Source organism: Phoenix dactylifera, chromosome 5 (genome assembly GCF_009389715.1).
Source record: "Phoenix dactylifera cultivar Barhee BC4 chromosome 5, palm_55x_up_171113_PBpolish2nd_filt_p, whole genome shotgun sequence".
Classification (NCBI taxonomy): domain Eukaryota; kingdom Viridiplantae; phylum Streptophyta; class Magnoliopsida; order Arecales; family Arecaceae; genus Phoenix; species Phoenix dactylifera.
In genome coordinates, this window is record NC_052396.1 from 4,439,968 (window position 1) to 4,460,690 (window position 20,723).

A 20,723-nucleotide genomic window follows, 5' to 3' on the forward strand; every position below is an offset into this window, starting at 1 on the left:
AATCTCACTGAAAAGAACAAAGCATTCCTGCCCATGTTAGATAATCAATTCAACACATATTACCAAGCAAGTGCCCTAATTATATAATAGAAGATATCTACACAAAATTGTAGTATGCTATCACACTACAAGTAGAAGAACATGTGATAATGCTAATTCAATTAAATAAATGAAATTTGTATTTATGAATCTGAAATTTTTTTTTTTTTTTGGTGAATCTATTTTTGAGTGAAAATGACAAGCATGTAGGAGATTCATGGGCAAAAGACACCACAGCCTCCTGACCAGATCTCATGGTCTCATATATGTTGGTGGTAAGGTAAATATATGGTGGTAAGGTAAGACAAGTTTCTCACACGGAGCTCTAAATGAAAGCCACATCTAAGATACTTTAACCAAGAGTCTTAAAAGAAAATTAAGAAAACAGCGTATGCTCGCGCGCGCGCGTGAGAGAGAGAGAGAGAGAGAGAGAGAGCTCAACATCTATCTATAGTCAACACAAACAACATTTAACTATAGTTGGAAACTGTAACCATCCATCCCTTTCTTCCCTTGGTTCTCTCCATCATTCAGTACGTATAGACATGCACCTGAGCTAGGCGGAGCAATTTTGCCAAGCAAATGCAGCTGCCAAATAATATTCTCTGAGAATGAAATTTCTGTCTTCATAAACGAAACTGCAACCGCAACTTTAACACTCTCCAGGCTCCTGCATCATGTTGCATCGAGATACAATGGTTCGAAAATCATCCAAATTAAGCTGCAAGAGTTAAATTTTAATATGAGGTCAAAATAAAAGATGACAATTATGACCTCTAGAAGTTTTGCCTAAAAGGACAAATTTTACGAACAGAAATATAAGGTCGATCTCTACCAGATGGTATTATTTTGGTTTGAGCCAAAAAGGGTGATGTAATAGTGCAAGATGATCTCGTTCCAATTAACGTCGGCAAAACCGATACCGGACACCGTATCGGTTGCCCGACAGAATGAGTCGGTACGGGCCCACGACGTGCCGGGCCCGTACCGACACAGCAGAAGAAACGGGGGAGAGGGAGAACGAGAGAGGAAGAGAGAGAGAGAGAGCGGGGGAGGAAGGGAGAGGGAGAGGAAGAGAGAGGCCGGCCCGGCGGAAGCCCCGCCTTGGCATCTCCCCGGTCTTCGCCTCCTCCGAGCGGAGGCTCCCAAGCCTCCACCGGCCGACTTCTCTCTCTCTCTCTCTTCCTCTTTTTTTCTTTTCCTTCTTCCCCTCTAGCGACGGCGAGAGGCGTCTCAGTTTCAATGGCAGAACCGTCCCTATTCGCCGCTGGTACGGCCTGGGACGCCGTGAACTGGGCGGTTTGGGGCAGTTCCATAGACCTTGGTTCCAATAATGGCGACACATTCATGCATTTTTTGCTAATTCATGACGAACTTGCAATGAACTAGCTAAAGTTGATAGAACAAGAATGCATTTTCGTTGCCTATATTCAAACACATGGAACATAAACACTCAATTTGCAGACATTGTACAATGATAAGGTTAGATTTTAGCTTGAATTACTAGAAAAGAAATGCAATTTCCATTGCCAATATTCAAACATGTCAAAGTCAAACATTCGTTCAGGAACAGATTACCAAGTGATGTGGGGAAAGAGTTTTGGTTTCATTGATGCAGCTAACAAGGTTTTTGATATAATAACAACCATAATTGCACAGTTTCAGTACAAGTAAAATATCCCTTAATAGGCAACAAAGGTGAAAAATGTGACTTTTTTCAAGGACATAACCATTCTTCCAGGAAGATTTTGTAATTTGTATGCTAAAACATGGAAATTAATTTTGTCGTTTGACCTTTTGGTGCATAATCTGCACACCATTTTTCCAGGAAGATTTTGTAATTTGTATGATAAACATGGAAATTAATTGTGTCATTGACCTTCTGGCTTATAATCTGTGCAGCAAAGATGAGTGCAACTCCCTTGGAATTCTTCCCTCCTCATCTAGACTCTTTGCAAGCCAGGTCGCATTAGCTGACACTAAATTAAGCAACAAGAAAATTTTTCCTACATGCTAACTAGCCTTGATTGTATAATGCTGATTCTTTTATAAGATATGCAAAACCTTAACAATCAATGACATTCATTATGAAAAAAGGATAGGTTCACACTTTGAATTATATCCTCATTTGTACATGCTAACTAACCTTGATTGTAAATGCTGATTCTCTTATAAGATATACAAAATTGGCGTTCATCTTGAAAAAAGGCAACGCACATTGTATTACATCCTCATTCCTAACTGCTAACTAGCCTGTTTGTACAATGCTGATTTCTTTATAAGATACACAAAACCTTGACAATCAAATACATTCATTTTGAAAGAAAGTTAGTGCCACACCTTGAATTATATCCTCATTCAGTCCAAAAGCCCAAAGTTAATGGTTACTTAATGCTCCCCCCATATTTCAAAATACTGAAAAAGAAAAAAGAAAAGGAATATACTAACCTTTCCGTCGCCATTTCTGTCAAAGCAATGAATCATATTGGCAATTTCATCACCTGTCCAAGTAAAATCATGAGCAATGGCCATTCTTTGTAGATCCCGCACTGTGATATGGCCTTTTCCCACTTCTGCACAGTAAACCATACTGATTTACATGACTTTGTATGCAAATGAATGAATATAAACATCAAAATCTCAAACTCTGAGCCATTTATTTTGGAATGCCACATTGGAAAACTCAGCAAATACTAGGAGAAAAAGGTAATCAAGCTCAAATGTACCCCCAAACAATAATCATGAAGGCCAAATTTTGACTTTGCCTACTTTTATATTTTCAATAACAGAAGTAATCCGATAGCATGCATGTACGTGTACACCTAACATAGGCTTTCGTGCCCCTCATGCAATCATTTAGCAGTTTGGGTCAGTTAATCTGATGACTTCAGAAGTCAGAATTTACCATTCATATGGAGAATCATCAGCTAGGATGCTTACAGCTGGATGCCAACTACATTCACCATCCCTAAACCTTCAGCATTATCAAGGTATGCATAGCAGTCTTATGATCTTATCTCTAATTAATGCAAACTCCTTAAGTTCAATCGACGGTCTATCCACGGCCCTAGACAACTGAATTTGGAGATTTTATCATTTATATGCCCAAAATATTAGCTGGCAAGACTCCTGAAGCAAGAATATTATATGTCTACCAGTTCAACACTCTAATCATTGACCAGATGACTTGGAACAGGATAGAGGAATTTTTGGCAGTAGATGTCAAGAAATAGGTCATAATAAATTTGGCCTCATAATGGCAAATCATGTGAATTAGTATTAGAAAATTTAAAACTGTCACATCTACAGTCATGAGTTTGCAGAGAGTGCCAGAAGGAACAAGTAACAAATGAGTACATTAGGGAAATACAGGGAATTAAATTACTCATGCACAATGAAAACCAGTGTCAGGCAAGCTATGGTGAGCGACCAAGTAATGGGGTTAAAGCCAAATTAAAGGAACCTGGTACCAAAATGAATAAAATATTTTTTTTAAAAAAAAGATGCTCACAATAAAAGAGAAACAATTTGTGCACCTTTGAACCCCAAAGTCTCTTATGAGGGAGCACACATGTAGTGGGACCGGATAAAGAAAGAACCATACAAAAAGATTGACATGGATATTGACCTGCCTCTACAAAGAGCAGGCAATTTGAATATACTTAAGAAGGAAATCAGGGAGGCATATAGGATATTGGAAAGGAGATATAGGTAAAGCACTCAAGTACGGGATATTGGAATCGAAAAGATGCTTGACAACGGCCGCAATGCAAATGAGATTGAAGGAGGCCTAGCTTGAAGAGACCTATGTTGACAAAATAGAAGGCCATGAAGAGAGTGATGACACATCCCTCTGCCCTTGTTCTACAGAAGAAATTGAAATAGGAGAGAAGCAATTATGTGGTCAATAAAGGTGATAGCACAACAGAAAGAAGGTCTATTGAAGGAAGAATGGGTAAAGATTTCTTTCATAAACAAATTTTGAAGAAAAGATACATTGGTCCAAAAACGACAAAAGGCATGCAATTTTCTATCCCTTCTTTAATATGAAAGCATAGTAAAACTGCTATTTTTTTTTACTAAAACTCTAGGCAATCATCAGAAAATAAAGGAAAAGTACAGGCCAGATTTTATATTTGGCATATGAAAATCATATGAATTTCATATTGATGTATGAATAGGATGTGCCTAAAGCTAAGAAAACCTAAGAGCTAATCTTGCAAGGAAAGAAGTAAGGTTTTATTTACATTGATCTGTGAAGTTTGTAGTATTCACACATATGGAAGAAGAGCATTGATTTTATAAACAGATTCTCTACATTATTTCATAGCCCATCCCATCATATCTTTTATAAGGTATCAGCAGATTTAGTAGAAGCAATATATGTAAATAATGAATTTATGGAAGAAGAGCATTGATTTTATAAACAGATTCTCTACACTATTTCACAGCCCATCCCATCATATCTTTTATAAGGTATCAGCAGATTTAGTATAAGCAATCTATGGAAATAATGAATTTAATAAATGTAGGTTAATTGGGGAGAATTGCTAGTTGTAGATGTATGAAGACACATTGCCTGAGGATTCGATATTAGATTTGTGCCTACCCAAGTAAACGATTGTTCCATTGTTATGTTTACAAAGTTTGGATGTGCCTAAGTAGGGGAAAACCTTCTGGATGTTAGTTAAGCCCATCCCCATCCAAGATAGATTTCATATATGTAAGAACATTGAAGAATTAGGGAAGCAACAGCTGCATAAAAAAAAAAAACCTTCCTTAGTAGTAAGGCCTTCAAGCAGATATGTATAGGTTACGAAGAAAGGAACAAATGACACTAATAAATATAATAATCAATAGAGTTTTTAGAACTTCTGAAAATCTGGCAACTAGTATTTCTGAGAACAGAATATCTTACACAGCAGGTACGATAAAGATTATTACAAAATGAGAAAAATAACAAAAGATACCCAACAATTTTAACCAGGAGATCCATCATTAAAAAGATGGATTTATAAAACCTGAATAGCTATAAACATGAGATATAACGGAAGAACATTTACTTACCATCAAAAGAAAAGAAGTAAGCAACCACTTCATCTTCACTTAGTTGCACCTGACTCTTGCTCTGGACAGAAGGCAGACTACACTGTAAAAGGGTGTCAAAGATGCAAAATGTACCATACAGATAAAAGTATATGTAGAATAACAAACCAATTTTTTGTTCTTCCTTTTCCCAACAGTTTCCTGTAAGCGGGTGTTATCTTTTTTCCCACGAGGACCAGAATCAGCTACATTTGTACCAGAATGTTGAGAAAATCCTGCTGCAGCTGATTCCTCCATCGCTTCTCCGAGTGAGAGAGCAATGGCCTGAATATGGATTTTTATTGTTGAGGCAATGTCTTAGCTCAAAGATATTATAGAGGAACATGATTAACCATAGCAGTTTTTTGTCAAAAAATTTAAATCCACCTGTTTTATGGCTGCATCGTCATCAATGAAATCATCAGAATTTTTCTTGTCCCCTTCTCCATCAAAACTTTTCCCCACCCTTGCTGCATTTAAGGAATTGCTTTTCTTTCCCTGGATTAGAAACAAGAACTAAAGTTGGTACAAGCTAAGAAATACTAAAAATCACTGGCTTAGACCTGAAGAACGCTGCACAAAATTATACTAAAGAATCATGCAGAAACTTTTATAGTGCGTCGATGGTATGACAAATCTCGACACTGTGCAGGGAACTAAAAATCTCGATATGAATGCATTACCAAGCTATTCAAATCCTGAACTAAACAAATAATAAAACATATAACATAAAATCTATCTAATATAAATTCCATGGAACACTGGAATGCTATTATTAACCTTCAAATTGCTCGTGAACAGGCCTTGGATTGCAACACGTGCAATCACATTCGTATGGAAGAGTCCATTTTGCTCCAACTTAGAAGCTGGACGCTAAACTCAGAGTTTGAAAGTTCCCGGTTTATATGACTATTCTAATTAATTGAACTATCCATCTGAAGTAGTCATTTCCTGCTTTCCATAACTTGTTGTCAGAGGGGAACAGCAAACTTAGAAAGTTGTCTTTCATTCTTAATCTGTGAGAAGTCCATTACAAGAGGGTGGAAGATGAAGTGATGCAGCAAATCAGTTGGCTTTTATGATTTTTCAACTTTTTTGAAAACAGTAAAAAAAATAACAACAATTTCTCCCATGTAATAGTTTCCTCTTTCCTAGAATTTGGCAAAGCATGCTTGCTACTTATATTACCAACTTTACACTTGAGGCTAAAGAAAACACTTCGAACACAACAAGACTTTTGGTAAAGTAATTTGGTCTAAGACCCAGATGTAAGTCGCTATGAAGCAATGTCATGTGAGCCAAATTTCCATGGGCATGCTCCAAAGACCAGACTTGCGGTCCTCTTTCCACTAGCTAAAGCTCCGAGCACTTCATCCTTGAACACTCAAATGGTGCTGAGTCCATATTTGTTATGGTTCTGTGACTACCGACACTGGTGTGCTTTATTATATGGAAGAAAACCATGGCAAATCATGAAATGTTAAATTTTAAATGAGTAGTGAAGTGATCAGGCTAACCAAAATGTCACATCAAAACATGGCATATATTTTCCTAGCATTGAATAGAGAGTTTGGAGATGGTAATTGAGTCAGTTATATATATATATATATATATACATCAACACCTATCGCCCTTAAGTAGATTAGCAAATAGAGATAATCAAAATTGAACTAAAATATCAACTAAGAAGCTTGGCAGGAACAAGTTCTAAAAAATGGGGCAATGTCTTCCTTGAGTATCCCCTAGGGCTTACTAAAATTGTTCTGACACATTATTTCTTAATCTTTACAAAGAGCGCATCTACATAATTCAAACAGAGGAGCCAAGTATATCACTACGATGAGAAACAAAGGCTTCTGTTAAGAAAACTCCAATGAAAACATTTATGAGGCATGAAGGAAACGACACGCACTAATATGGGGGGAATGGAGAATCAAAGAATGTGAATGCTAAAATTTTCATTTGAGAGGTACATTTTGGCAATGCCGTGAGCAAATTTCCATTCATTTCATTTCCATGGAATTGTTCAGACAGAAAAGAGAAACTAAAAAAGAAGATGAAGATGAAGAAGAAAGAAAACAGCCAATGACCTTCATTAAAAATTCATGATATGCATGAAGAAGATAATATTATAAAATATGAACACTTATAGGAATCTCCAGATTATCAATTATGCTGTTTAAGGCTACTTACTGAAGCACCAATCGTTTTGTTAGTTTTCAATATGTAAATTGCAAAGCATAAGTACATATTAAAAAACGGAAAAAGAAGAAGAAAAGCAGTTAACAGTCATCAAATAAGTGGAATTGCAGAAACTAACAAACTTATCGAGTCAGAAAAAAGTCATCCATAATGTTCAGTTCAGTTCTGTGTGCGTCCAACAAAACCTAAGTAGTTTTCTTTCCCAGAACCATTAGGCTAGAATTCTCTCTTTGTGATATGTGAGTTTATGACCCACCCAACCACCCCTTCACCACTGTGCCTTTTGATTAGTTAGTCCAGGAAAAAAAAAATAATGCAAATATTAAATTATATACTCACATTCATATGTCCATAAAGGAAATCAACAAGCTATCATCCAATTAAGCCAACAAAATCGATTTTTTTTAAAGAATCTAAGAAAGCAAATACAAAATAACCAGCCATCGTATCCATAAAAATCGAGCAATAATATAAAAACCAGCCAAAGAAAAAAAAAATCGCACCTTTCGACGCGAACCAGAAGGAGGCTTCTTGTCTTTTTCCTTCTCCTCTTCGCTAGAGGAAGAACTCTCCCCGTCTTCTTGTTCTTCGTTTTCATCTGACGGTCGGTATTCCTCATCGTCCTCATCATCTGCACTGCTACGTCCAACTCCCTTCCTCTTCTTCGCCTTCTTCTTTCCCTTATCTTCTTCGCCGGGCCGCCGGTGCTTGGAGAGAGAACCAATAAGGGAGGAAGCGAGTTGGGGAAGCCCGAGAGCTTCGAGCCTCGCCCTGTTCTCTTTTATCCTTGAGAGCCGCTGGCTCTCGTACTCCGATATCCCGTCGTCGCCGCCTTCTTCCGGGCTCGAGATCTCGGCAGAGGAGGTTTCGTCCCCTTCCATTCTCCTGCGAGAGTGGGTTAGGTTCCAAGGTTGTTCTCTTCAGGAAGTAACCGGAGAAACGACGGTCGTTCGAGAAAGCGGAACCAAGGTTATGGTTCACCCGGCCAACGGGCTGCGTTTTGGGAACGGGAATAAGTATTACCTCATGGATATTGGAATACTTATTCCACGAGTTATCCCAATGCTATGTTCGGCTATAATTTCTTTAAGAACAAAAATCATTTTTTTTACATCTATCTTTAAAAAAAAAAAAATCTAAAAGTCAAATAGACGTGAGATGATTGCTACTAATGGGTTCATCAATCTCCTAACTTAAAAAAATAAAAAGAAAAAAAAAAATGGGCCAAAAGTGACCATATGTGAAAAAAAAGACCATCCTATCTTTTTCTTCCTCGTCAAGTTCTATCTGTATCCTCATCAAGCTATCTCTCTCATCCATGAGGGTTTCCTTCTCCCGAGTTCCTTTCTCCCTCCCTTCTGGAAACTATATACCTAAGAGTGTGTGTTGAAACATTGGATAACTATTTTGCTAGGTGTGTTTACCTATCCGTGCAATATGTACTCATAAATACCATAAATGCATCGATTTATCTGAATATATGTATTAGGTTGCTACTGGGTATATATCAGAAAAGTTTACAATATGTATCAAAATGCCGACAAGTATATAGAGATTGAGATCCGTCGCTCCCTCGTTGTTGAGATTAGCGATAGGATCAAGATAGAAGTCTGGATTAATGAGGCTGATAGTGCCCGTGGCATTGTCGCTGCTATCAATCTCTAATGAGAGTTTTTTTCCTAAAGATTGGTTCATATCATAGGGCTTCTTCCACATCAACTACTATATAGCATGTAGGTATACGCGCTGACGGGAGGGCAAAATGGATCATTTTGCTCAGGACAGGGGACCACCCCATTCCGGCCAAGCAGACCTCAGTACCGATTAGGCAAGACCTCGGTCCCGCTGAGAGCCAGTCCTACCTCGGACCTTGCCAAAGGATAAGCCGACCTCGGTCAGATCTCTCTGTTGCTACGACTTGCAATAACCTCCTCTTGAGTCTACAACAACGACGCGCCCCAGCTAAGTTTGGGGTGCCCTATACGACGACGCGCCCCGACCCGAGCTCGGGGCACCTTGCTGAGCAGACCTCAAAGTCAAGGAGGCTAGGCCGATCTAAGAACCTGCCAAGCCAACCTCACCGAATATTTATCGTAGCCCCCATGCCAGCCTGACCTCAGTGCCCTGCCAAGTGGGCAAGGCCGATCTCGGCCCCCGTCAAAGGCCCAGCTAATCTTACTCAGTACGTGCCACTGCCATGCCCTGCGATAACCTCATCGCACCATGCTTCTCTTGATGGCCACACTAAGACACGTCCCGTAATCTCAGCATTCAATGTGTATTCCTGAATAATCTCATTTTTCAATTATTCAACCATTTCATTTTACCAAGTTCAACGTTAGCCAACAAAGGACTATGCCTTGTCGCCCCAGCCATGCATGCTGACAAGGGCCATACCCTACGGCACGCGCCAGCACCATACCGCGTGCAGGAACAGCTCAAACCGTGTGCCTCAAGCAAGCCGTTACCACGCGCTACCTGGCCAGCGCCATCTCCACCCATGATGAGGACGGGTCATATCTCCGCCACCTGGGCACCTCTGTAGGGACTATAAATAGCCTCATTAGATAACGCCTAAGGACCTTTTGTCAACAAATACTCCACGTTAACTTAAGTATCGGAGGGCCCTCACCGGAAAGATCGGTGAAGCTTTGTGCAGGTAAGCGGTCACCCTCAGGCCAAATTTGAACCACAACACACGCCATTAACAAAATTAGGTGGATTATGGATCCAAGGCTTATATTGCAGTAATTGGGAACGGAGATGGAACTTATTTACAATTTCATACAAAAAACATGGAGGATATATATATATATATATATATTAAGCAACCCCCGGAATAAAAGGCTTGGAAACGTTTCAGAAATAAAAAGGCATTTGTCGCAACGGACGCTCACGCCTGAAGGGAGAAGGGAAACATGGCGGAGAAGTTGGCACCGGACAAGCGACACAGCTTTGTCCACAACGGTACATTCTCTCCTCCTCCTCCTCCTCCCTGGTTTCTAAGATTTCGAAGCCCCTTCTCCTCTCGTCTCGTATCGGTTGGTTTCGATCTCTTCTCTTAACTGGATTCTGGAATAAATTCTAGGGCAGAAGGTGTTCGAATGGGATCAAACTTTGGAGGAGGTTAACGTCTACCTCGATCTCCCCCCGAATGTCCCGAAGAAGCTATTCTATTGCAAGATCCAGTCGCAGCATATCGAAGTTGGCATCAGAGGCAACCCCCCTTATCTCAACGTTCGTCCGCGCCCTAACCCCATCCCTTTCCTCTCCCTCTTATCTTTGTTCTCTTTCTTGGTGTTGGATTAATTATTTGTCAGGGTGTTTTCTTTCGTTTCTTGACTTGATTCTCAGCGTGATCTCGCCTGCCCCGTAAAGACTGATTCGTCGTTTTGGACGCTTGGTAATGCATCTCTCTGAACCCGTCTATGTAATTTCTCTCTGAATTTTCATTCTTAAGATGTTAAATTTATGAGAAATGATGAGAGAATGCTGGATATGAGGCAACTAATTCAAATGAAGTTTTTTTGGGGGGGATTTGAGGTGATTTGATTGGTAATAGTGGGCTACTGTTCCAAAGTAATTTACCGGTACTGTTTTGGATGCTACGGTGATGAGTTCAGTTAGCATGCTTTGGAGTGGTGCAGTTTGGTTTGTTGCAGTGACTGATGACCACGTACTATATTATCTGGTGACCATGTGATCGGAGTCCAGTCAAAATAGTATCAGATAGTTTAAGTTTGATATCCTGCAGGGTGCTAATCTCATTGCTCTTTATGGTGCATTGTCATAGATAGCTCTTTTCGTATATGTGTTGGTATGTGAGAGGCTGAGAGCATGCAGGTCTCTTGGAACTTGTGGAGATGGACATGAGAACCAAGCAATGAACTGAGGGTCTGTTTTGGTTGCAATGAAAGCTGCCAGGAAAACTTTTCTTTCTTGGCAAATCTTGTTTTTCACTTGTTTGTTCTGTGGAATGTTGACAAATATGGAAAGCTTATCTATAAATCTCTTGAAAACTTTCCTTTTCATGAAAAGAGGAATCCTTTTTTTCCATGGATTTCCTTGCAATAAAACATACGATTGATGAAATCATTAGGATCTTGGTAGGTGATGCCTCACCTGAATGTTTTTGTTTCTGTGAACATTGGCTAGCATTGTTTCAGCCAAAAAACAAAAAAATGGTAGAACAACAATGATGCACCAGCAAATGCTCACAAAGATTCTCAATGATCTTGTAAAGCCTTTCTAGTTGTAGTGGTTATATCTTCTAGTTCCACTAATTGCTCACTTCAGAATCTGTTACAGACAACTTCCAAGTATTGTGATATACTATATGCCCTAGAGAGTTTTACTTAATTCTCAAGATGGTTAGTTATCAAGGTAATAGGATATTAAAGATAATATGACATTCCTTTTGTTTTCATTTGGGATTCTGTTGAGACCTAGGCATGAATGGTAATAGTTCTTTCGCATTAATTATGAAGAGCATTTGATCTTGTTATTGGATATTGCACCTTTTGTGAGACTTATCTAGGCTGTTGGTAAGCTAATGTAAGGAATGATCCTTATTCCATAGAGGGAAAAAAGCTGAATATGAAAATTTATAGGACATAAGATACCCAAATTTTATTAGAAAAGAAACTTGTTGACAATGTTGGGTTATAAAGAAAATGAAAGCTATTGATGTTGCGAACATGCTGCTGAGAACAGATCTGGAGCAACCTATGGTAATGTAATGCAATCATAACCTTATTTGTCATGGGAGTAAGAAGTTTCTTATGATACTATAGTCCTTTCATGCTAATATAGTCATGCTTGACTAATTGGATAATATTTATTATTGAACTGTTTATAGGAGGAGAAAAGCAATATTTATTTAGACATAAATCTGATACTACAATATAGCAATGCTCTTTCTATGAAGTCAAGAGTGGATCATCTACAAAGATATTTATTAATGCGTCTTCCTCATTGTCAGCTGGCAAAAGTGTTTTATCAGCACTAGATCCATCCATTTAGCATTTGATAGTCTGAAAGATATAAAACATTCAAGCACATGATAACCAAAGCTGAACATGGATTTGATAAGCCAAAATGGCTAAATTTGATGTGATTTGAACTTGTTGTATTAGGACCACGTTTGAATCCTATATGTAAGTCAATTTTTTTATTTTGATTTTTTAAACTCATCTTCATTTAACTTGGCCAAATGTATCTAAAAAGTTTGGTGGGCTTGAAGAAGAGATTGTGTCTCACCTTTTGTTTCACTATGATTTTATATGGTGCATTGGGTGTTACAAGTTGACTAAACACAATGTTTCGCTTCTATTTCTTGAGAAGCTGGGTAGTGAATTTTTGTATGCTCACATTCTTATAACAAGTTTTCCAAAAGGTGTGGCCAAGTGGGGATGATGCTCTGAAATGTTTGTAAGGCTAGGAATGAAGATATTTGAGGTCTAGCTAGGGTTTATGATATAATTGACCATGGGTGCTTCAAAAAGGCTTTGATTTTAATAGCTTGGGGCTTGAGTATGCCAAAAACATGAATAATCACTAAATGACGGCTTTTGATGTTGTTTTGCAAGAAACATGCTTTACAGGACAGCTAAGTGAAGTTTTAGATTGTCGATGTGAGAAGCAAAGGTGTGCAAATTGGCTATTGGATCCATTGTTCTTTCACTTTTAAAGTAGAGGTTATCCAAGATACAAGGCAATGGCTGGTTGTACTTTCATTTTATTTATTGTAAAAAAATTGGAAGAGCTCACGTAGAAATTAGGTGGATGGCCTTTAAAGAAAAGGTGTGGGTTAGCTATCAAGGTGGTTTTCATGGAAATCTTAAACCCTTCTTAACCCTTTTTATCTTCTCTCCTTCTTTTACTTTCTCTAGCTTATTTGCCGCAGGCAACAAATCTGATCATAGTCTTGATGGTTGCCTAAAATCAACCATTATACCTTCATTGGATCTATTGTTGGGTCTTGAAATCTTGTCTAGGTATTGCCATCCTACCACTGTTGTGTCCCTAGATATTCTATCTACTTAGTTTGTTTGGTAAATTATTATATATGAATAGGTCTTATTAAAACCATAGTTATCAAACAGCCCACGTGATCCTAGTTGGACTTGTTGCCGTGGCAATTCCCTAAGGGCCTATGTGACTGTGTAGGTGGAAAACTTAGTGTGAAGTCACTCAATCTTGCTTCAACTATTTCATTTATGTTATTATATTTTTGTGATATAATTAACGTTTTGACACATGATGCACCCTAATACATATACAATGAATCTAAATAGTCACCATTACTTTTGAGATTTACTACAGTTCATTAAATTTATAATAAGATAATTAGTAAACATAATAGAAGTATGCTGTATTATTGGTCTAATCTTAATTGATACAGATTGTTGAGCTTCCTTAATGATTTAGGAGGATCCTCAGACTCGATGTGGACCTTTTTGGTCACTACGAGCAGGTCTGGATAGGGTTCAAGAGTGAGATCCGCCATATCGGGAAATCGAGTCGTAGGACAAACTTTAGGAGGCCATAATTTGGTCATATGATGCCTGATTGAGATGATTTTTTTTTGAAATTGGGTATCTTTTCGAGATCTACAACTTTGGGCCAACTTGAGGTTGAATCGAGCTGAAATTTCATCTTTTGAGGACTGGAACGGGCCAATCAAGCCGAAAGTTTCTTATTTTTTATGTCTTTTTTCTAGGTGGTGAATATGTTACTATGATGTATAGCACCATCTAAATGCCATATAGCCTCAACTATCTATAAGTCTTTTTAGATTAGTTTCAAGGTGGAGATGGCTTAAGGCAACTCATAGATGGAATTGGATAGACTTTCAGCCATGAAGGTAGTTGCACTTGATGAGAGATGTCTTATCCTATGCAAGGATAGAAAAGGTGCCCTTCGTATTTGCGTACAAGTCCTTTGTGCACCTTGCAAAGTACTTGAGCTGGACTAGTTGGAGCTTCACTAATGCCACATTGTCTTTCTTGAAATCCTGAGGTCCCTGTCTATTGGTCTACTATATTTTTCTCATATCCTTCGGTAAATATGCTCGCAAGTAGGGTTTAATCAAGCCAAGCTTGATCGAGTTTAGGTTTGATTAAGTTCAATATGAAATTAATTTTGAACTTGAAATTTGAGATCAAACTTAGCTTGCTTATTAGTCAATTTAGCTTAATTGACCTTAATTTCAAATTTAGCGGAAGATGAGGATATTTTGATCAGCTTGATATTCTTAAAGGGAGCTTCTATTGTAATATTCTCCAACTAGATGCTTTCTATACCTGTATGGCAAAGGATTTAACATGCAACTCCCTCTGCATTCGACTCATTTGCTTGATGGCATCATGGAGGATGGCCCATGACAGAAATCCCAAACCGCTCCCTCGGGTTTGAGTTCTGGTCTGCACAGATGCCAAAATCTATGTGTGATCCCAATATTAGACAATATATGCCAACTCTTCAAATCTCCCTGTGGACCAAGGGGCTCTTGAGCATCACTTGCTTTTTTAGCTGATTTGTCGTCCCATGATCCTTCATTGGGAATTTGTCATATTCACAATTGGAGACTGTAGACAAAGAGGAAGTTCACTGGAAAGACCAGCTTCTTTTGAGGTTGATCTTCTTTTTAGTATAGGCTTACTTCAAGCTTGAGTTAAAGCTTGGTTCAAGCTATGGGACTGGAGAGAGATGGAGTAGAAAGGATGCTGTAGAGGAGGCTAGGGTCAAGGAGAACTTTGTGCTTGTTTATGCGAGGTAGGAAGAGGACTAGGAGTAGAAAGCAAGAAGTTATAGAGATGACAAGTCTTGATGATGTGGTTGATAAGTGGGAAAAGTGGAGACTGGGTAAGGAGATGAAAGATGAGGTGAGACTAGAGAGGGATAGTACTCAGGATGCAAATTAGGATAAAGAATGGGTGCACTGGAGGAATATCCTGTTCTCTTGTACTCAACGTGAAATTGATTTTGCTGTAAAGGTCACTCCAATTTGTAGATACCTTTCCCTAAAAAGTAGCATCAAGTCAACCTTATCTAATTTCAGACTGCCGACCCTTCCCTTGTCTCTTTAGATGGTCTTCTGCTGTTCGCTGGATGGAATTATCAGACTTCTCTTACTCCTAGTGGTATCTCTTTTCTGTTCCAGCAACTTTCTTATTATTTCTGATTCTTACAGAGGATGGGACAATGCATGTGACACTGCAGAAGAGAGACAAAGGACACACATGGTCATCTCCAATAGTCGGGCAGGGTCTCCTAGATCCTTATTCAGTGGATCTTGAACAGAAGCGCCTTATGCTGCAGAGGTTCCAAGAAGAGGTAAGAACTGACTTCCGCATTTTATCATTTATTAGAGGTACCTAGGTTTGGTGCTGGATTTGTTATTATTTTAGTTAACATCTGCATGGCAATATCATCTTACATGCTTATGTTTTCAAAGATTTGATTATTTTTGAATAGAAAAGGTTTTCCGGAGCATAATTTTGATTCCTGAGCATTAAACTTTATAAAGAGATTTTGTTATTTTGATCAAATGGCTCCAGGGATGATATCCTTTTGCACTAGTACTAACTCCTTGTGGTATTTAACATATGTTATTGGTACAAAGAATTGCATCGTTTCCCCTTACATCATTACTCTGTGTCAAAAAGTTGGACTTGCATACATGCATAATACATTCATAGACATACATGCATCCAGATATACATACATGAATACACATTTATTTTTTCAAAAAGATCCATAAATGCACTTTGTATATACATATTGAGATTTACGATGACTGCAATCTATTTTTTTTTTTCAAATGACTAATTAATCTAGAAGCATTGCAGAGAATTCTATTATCCATGATCTAATCTAAATCTCGACAATCTATGACTTTATCCCAATGCTAAAACATTGGAAACAGTTTCATGTCTTTTTGCCTTTTGATTGGCATGATTATATTTTCCTCCTTACTATGCTGAACTAATTCTCATGCGTCAGCTTCTGTTCACACAATTTGTTTCGCTGATCGGAAATTTACTATATCTGGAGAAAGCAAAAGCTTGACAAGTAAGAGATCTACTTGCTTGTAAGGGTGATCTACTTGAGTGACTGAGAGAACTACATAGACAGAAATGATGGCTTAAGGGACCCATGCAGATGCAAAATACCAAAGAATCTGTTTGGCAGAAGCTGCAAGAATAGTTTGCATGCCTATCTAGTACAATTCCCTTTGTATATGCTTGAAAAATCAACGCCATTCATCAGGAATTCTCAAACACTCTAGCTTATGAAGCTTATAATTCATTGGACCTTTCAGTATTTGGTCAAGTATCCTTAAATCAAGTAATAGTGTGGCGTGATTATTATTCATTTATCTATTAGCTGTCTGGAAAACTCTTGTAAGATGATGGTTGCCATTGGCAGAGTACCATGAACCACAATAATGGTAGCGAACATTTTTCTTTTCACTTTTAAGGAACACCCATCAAAATTCAATTTTGTTTTCCTTGCTTCCAGTGCAATTCATGTTTGAACCAAATCATATACCAGTCATGCTCTTCCTAATTGTTGGTTGTTTCCTGACTAGACTATAAAAAACCCCACTCAGAATCCAATCCTGATTTTTCTTGAAAACCTCATGTTTGCATCATAGCTAATATAAGGAGGTCCATAGATAACATAGTTTTGCTGAGTTAAACTTTTTTTATTATTTGAGAATACTTGTGTTGGAGATTTTAGTGTAATGGCAAGTTAGAAATTTAGCTTCAAAATTTGTGGTTAAGGTGGACATGATCTCATGTCCTGTGTATTGCCTTGTAAATGCATCCTGAGGGAAATATCAAGCAAATTGTTTGTCTTCCAACAAACGGTACTGTTTCAATAAACAGTTAAAATGCAGCAAACTAAATCATCCTGGTAGAAAATTATTGCTGTTTGTCTTGTAAGTTCTCTTATATTTACGTCATAGCTGAATATAACCTGCTGAAGAAACTTCCTTGTCTACATTTATAAATATATTGAGGTCCTTGCATAACATGATTATGTCAAGATAAACTTGTAATTATTTATTTAGAGCACTAATTTGGAGCTTTTAGTATAACGTTGTTTTCAAATTTGGATTTTTAAACTTCTGCATTTGGTGGGTATGATCTCTTGTCCTGTTTATTACCTTATGAGCATGTATCATATGGAAAGCTTTAGGCAATTTTTTCCACTGTAAAAACAGACAGAATTAGCCATTTATATGATTAAAGAATTAGACTGATAGTATAACTTACAAGTTAACATTGAAGTTCTATATAGAATACTTGAAAATCTAGCCAGAAAACATGCAAAGGCGGAGCCAAGATTTTCCTCCTAGGGGAGCCTAACATATTTATTGTTAAAAATGAGAGATGGCCAGCATGTGTTTGGATAATTGACATAACTCCACTTATACAGTGAGAAAAGTATTTAAAAGATATTCTTTTGAGATGTATTTCAGATGGACAAGCTATTAAATTGACTACAATGAAGTTTCCATCCATTCCCTTAAAGAAATTGTCTACTTTGCCCATTCTATATATTGTTAAACCAATTTTCTTTGTTAAAAAAAAACAAGTTGAAGAGTATAGAAAATGCCTCCTTATGAAACTACACTAAATTCGATTCTAAGTTTGCAAGCTCTTTCCCTTTTCAACAACCTTTTTATTAATACATGTTTTTTTCCTTCAAAATAAGGCACATCAACTTTTGTATCAATTCCTCTTTCTTATCCTCTTCAGTTAATGGAAAGCTTATTGCTTTTCTCTCTTTTTATCAATTCCTGTTTTGTATCAATTCCTCTTCTGTTAGTGGAAAGCTTATTGCCTTTTCTTGTTTTGGTTTGCAGAATCCAGGATTTGACTTTTCTCAGGCTCAGTTCACGGGAACCTGCCCTGACCCCAGGACCTTCATGGGTGGGGTACGATCTGACTGAGAGGGCTGGACTTCTTAGCATTAGCTTGTGATCCTCAACCTTTCTTATAAATGTTATAGATTGTTGCACACATTTTAAGTTCATGGTTTCTGTAAAGTATTCCTGTATAAAGCCTTTGTGGCATCTGACTTCAAGAATCAACGGAGCTATTTATGACTTGTCAGACTCAATCTAGTGGAGACAGTTACTGTGACTTGTTTGAGTTATTTGTTTCTGAAGATTTTTCACTGTTTATAAAAAAAATAAAGATTGAGCAAGAACTTAGGCGCCCTTTGTTGAAGATCGATGATATTTGAATATAAGATGTCTGACATTATGTCATTTCATTTGACAGTTAACGATGTCTGTTTAGTTTGTGAACTTCTCGAGCTTGGTTTGTGTGGATGACTGTTAATGGTCTTTTCTGGAGTTGGTTTGTTTTGATCACTGGTTCCCTTGTAATTCTATCTTAAGAAGACAAGCCCAGATGCTGCATGGCAAATTAAGCCAACCAGCTGCAAGGGGAGTTGCTGCAGTTGAGGATAGTTGCACCCAAGTACAATATGAGTTTCTCTACCGGGAGTTGTGATTTCCTTTTGTTTCCTCTGCATTTGGCAATTGAGAGAAAGGAAATGCCAAGCTAGCAAGCTCTTTTTTTTCCAATCTATTAAATAATAATAAAAGAGGAGAGCAGCAACCTCCGATCGGAAAGCCTTGTGCAGGCTAGGTTTTTGGCAGTGTGCCTATTCTTCCATTTCAATCTTCATGGTGTAATACTATGATGACAACCTTGTACAAAGAGAGATTTCATGCTTGATGGCTGTAGTTATCAACCTTGAACAGAAATTTGTTCCACCAAAAAAAAAAAAAACAGAAATGGGTTTCCGTATGACCTGGAGCTGGTCTGAAGCTGTATCACTTCGCAAGAATCAAGATGATATGTGACCATATTTAGTAATAAAGCATACAATCTCCCATGGGTTTGAAAGAAGCTTTCAAAACTCCATGAATCAACGGAAATTTCAAAGCTACTCTTTTTTTCTTTTTGAGGAAATACTCTAAACACTGTTGAAATATTAAAATTCTACTGTGCCTTTGTGTTCATGTCCATATATAGCGTCATGAAACCGATTTCTTCTGAGAGCTTGATGGAGCGATGTGTATCCAATCAGGAGCTTAACTTGTTTTTACCTAGATTATTATTGCATATACATTGTATCTATTCTGTGGAGAGTCTGGAAACTTAAAAATTTCCATTCTTTCGGGGCTACCATGTTATGCTTGCAATAATATTCATGCAATTTTGCTTCATCAGTCTCCACAAGTCCCTTCTGTTATTCAAGCAAATATCGTTCGATCTGAGGGTCCAAGATTTGATAAATGGGCAGGGGTTTCTGCTTGGAAATCCTAGTGCTGGGTTCTCCCATTCTAGTACAGTCTTTAACCAAAACCATGATCCTCAAGTTCCACCCACACAATGCAATTCGTACTATAATAATGTATCAAAGCATCGTTCATTTCTTTCAATGTTTTCAGCATTTTCAGCCACATGTTGAGCCATCTCTTTCTCTCGTCTGATGTCCTAGATTTCCTTTCTTGAGAGAAATGTTAGGCCCAGAAACTCATATCCTTGGTGTCTACCTCCTTTTGTACCACGACTGTTGCTCACTTTCTCTGCTTCCAAACTAAATCATCAGTTGACATCTTCTGCAGGTTCTCTTCCTAGCTCCTCTTGGACTTTTGACGCTTCACCAAAGAACAATATTTATATTCTCCAATTCTATGCTCTTATCTAATTATGGCTGTTCAGCCTGTTTAACTACATGAAGTCTGATCCGTGCTATCTGACAGTCATGCAGCACCTTTAGAAAAAAAAGGAACATCCATGCATCTCTTGTTTTGCTCTTAATTATTCTATTTCTTCTGCTATACTCTCATCTTTTTATATCTTGGCAGAGAAATAAACGATCAATTTGGTTTATCTCTCAGCCACATAACCCTAAGTTTCAGTAGTTGGTGCCGAAGATGCTGCCTACAATGTACATGATGTTGTAGTAATCTGGACCTAACACTTTAACTTTCAACATTAATATTCAGTCTTATTTATGAGATTCGAAGATCGTCAGCTTTCTTCTATTATATGTTAATTATTTTTGGGCTTTAGCTGCCTAGCTGCCAGCCATCATGTCCATTTTCTACTATCCATTTACAGACCCAAGTGTTGATTTCAGAACCCTCAATGGTCCCATGCAAGTGATAATACCTTTAGGATTCATAAAGATATATGTCTTAGTGGCATAAAAAGCTTCTCTCTCAGATGCTCAGCTTTTTCTCTATTAGAAGAACCTTCATATGCAAGGTAAAACAGCATCTTCACCGTCTTTCTTTTCGCCTTAAGATAAGTCTGGCAGTTGGTCGAGACGCACATTAGCCAACTTTTGGGAAATACATT

General features: G+C 37.9%; 2 protein-coding genes across 2 annotated transcripts; one reads left to right on the forward strand and one right to left on the reverse strand.

Annotated features, from left to right (window-relative positions):
* Positions 1-306: 306 nt before the first annotated feature.
* Positions 307-8,337, reverse strand: LOC103711628 (YTH domain-containing protein 1-like). Its single transcript, XM_008797858.3, has 6 exons — positions 7,830-8,337; positions 5,512-5,622; positions 5,254-5,409; positions 5,107-5,167; positions 2,488-2,612; positions 307-760 (listed from the first exon to the last, which is right to left on the reverse strand). Exons 1-6 carry the CDS (start codon positions 8,205-8,207, stop codon positions 692-694), a joined length of 900 nt encoding a protein of 299 aa, XP_008796080.2. The 5' UTR covers positions 8,208-8,337; the 3' UTR covers positions 307-691.
* A 1,828-nt stretch (positions 8,338-10,165) lies between these two features.
* LOC103711627 (nudC domain-containing protein 2) lies at positions 10,166-18,572 on the forward strand. The gene is made up of 5 exons (XM_008797856.3): positions 10,166-10,293; positions 10,415-10,563; positions 10,681-10,729; positions 15,521-15,663; positions 18,206-18,572. The coding sequence occupies exons 1-5, from the start codon at positions 10,245-10,247 to the stop codon at positions 18,290-18,292; spliced, it is 477 nt and encodes a 158-aa protein (XP_008796078.1). The 5' UTR covers positions 10,166-10,244; the 3' UTR covers positions 18,293-18,572.
* Positions 18,573-20,723: the final 2,151 nt, after the last annotated feature.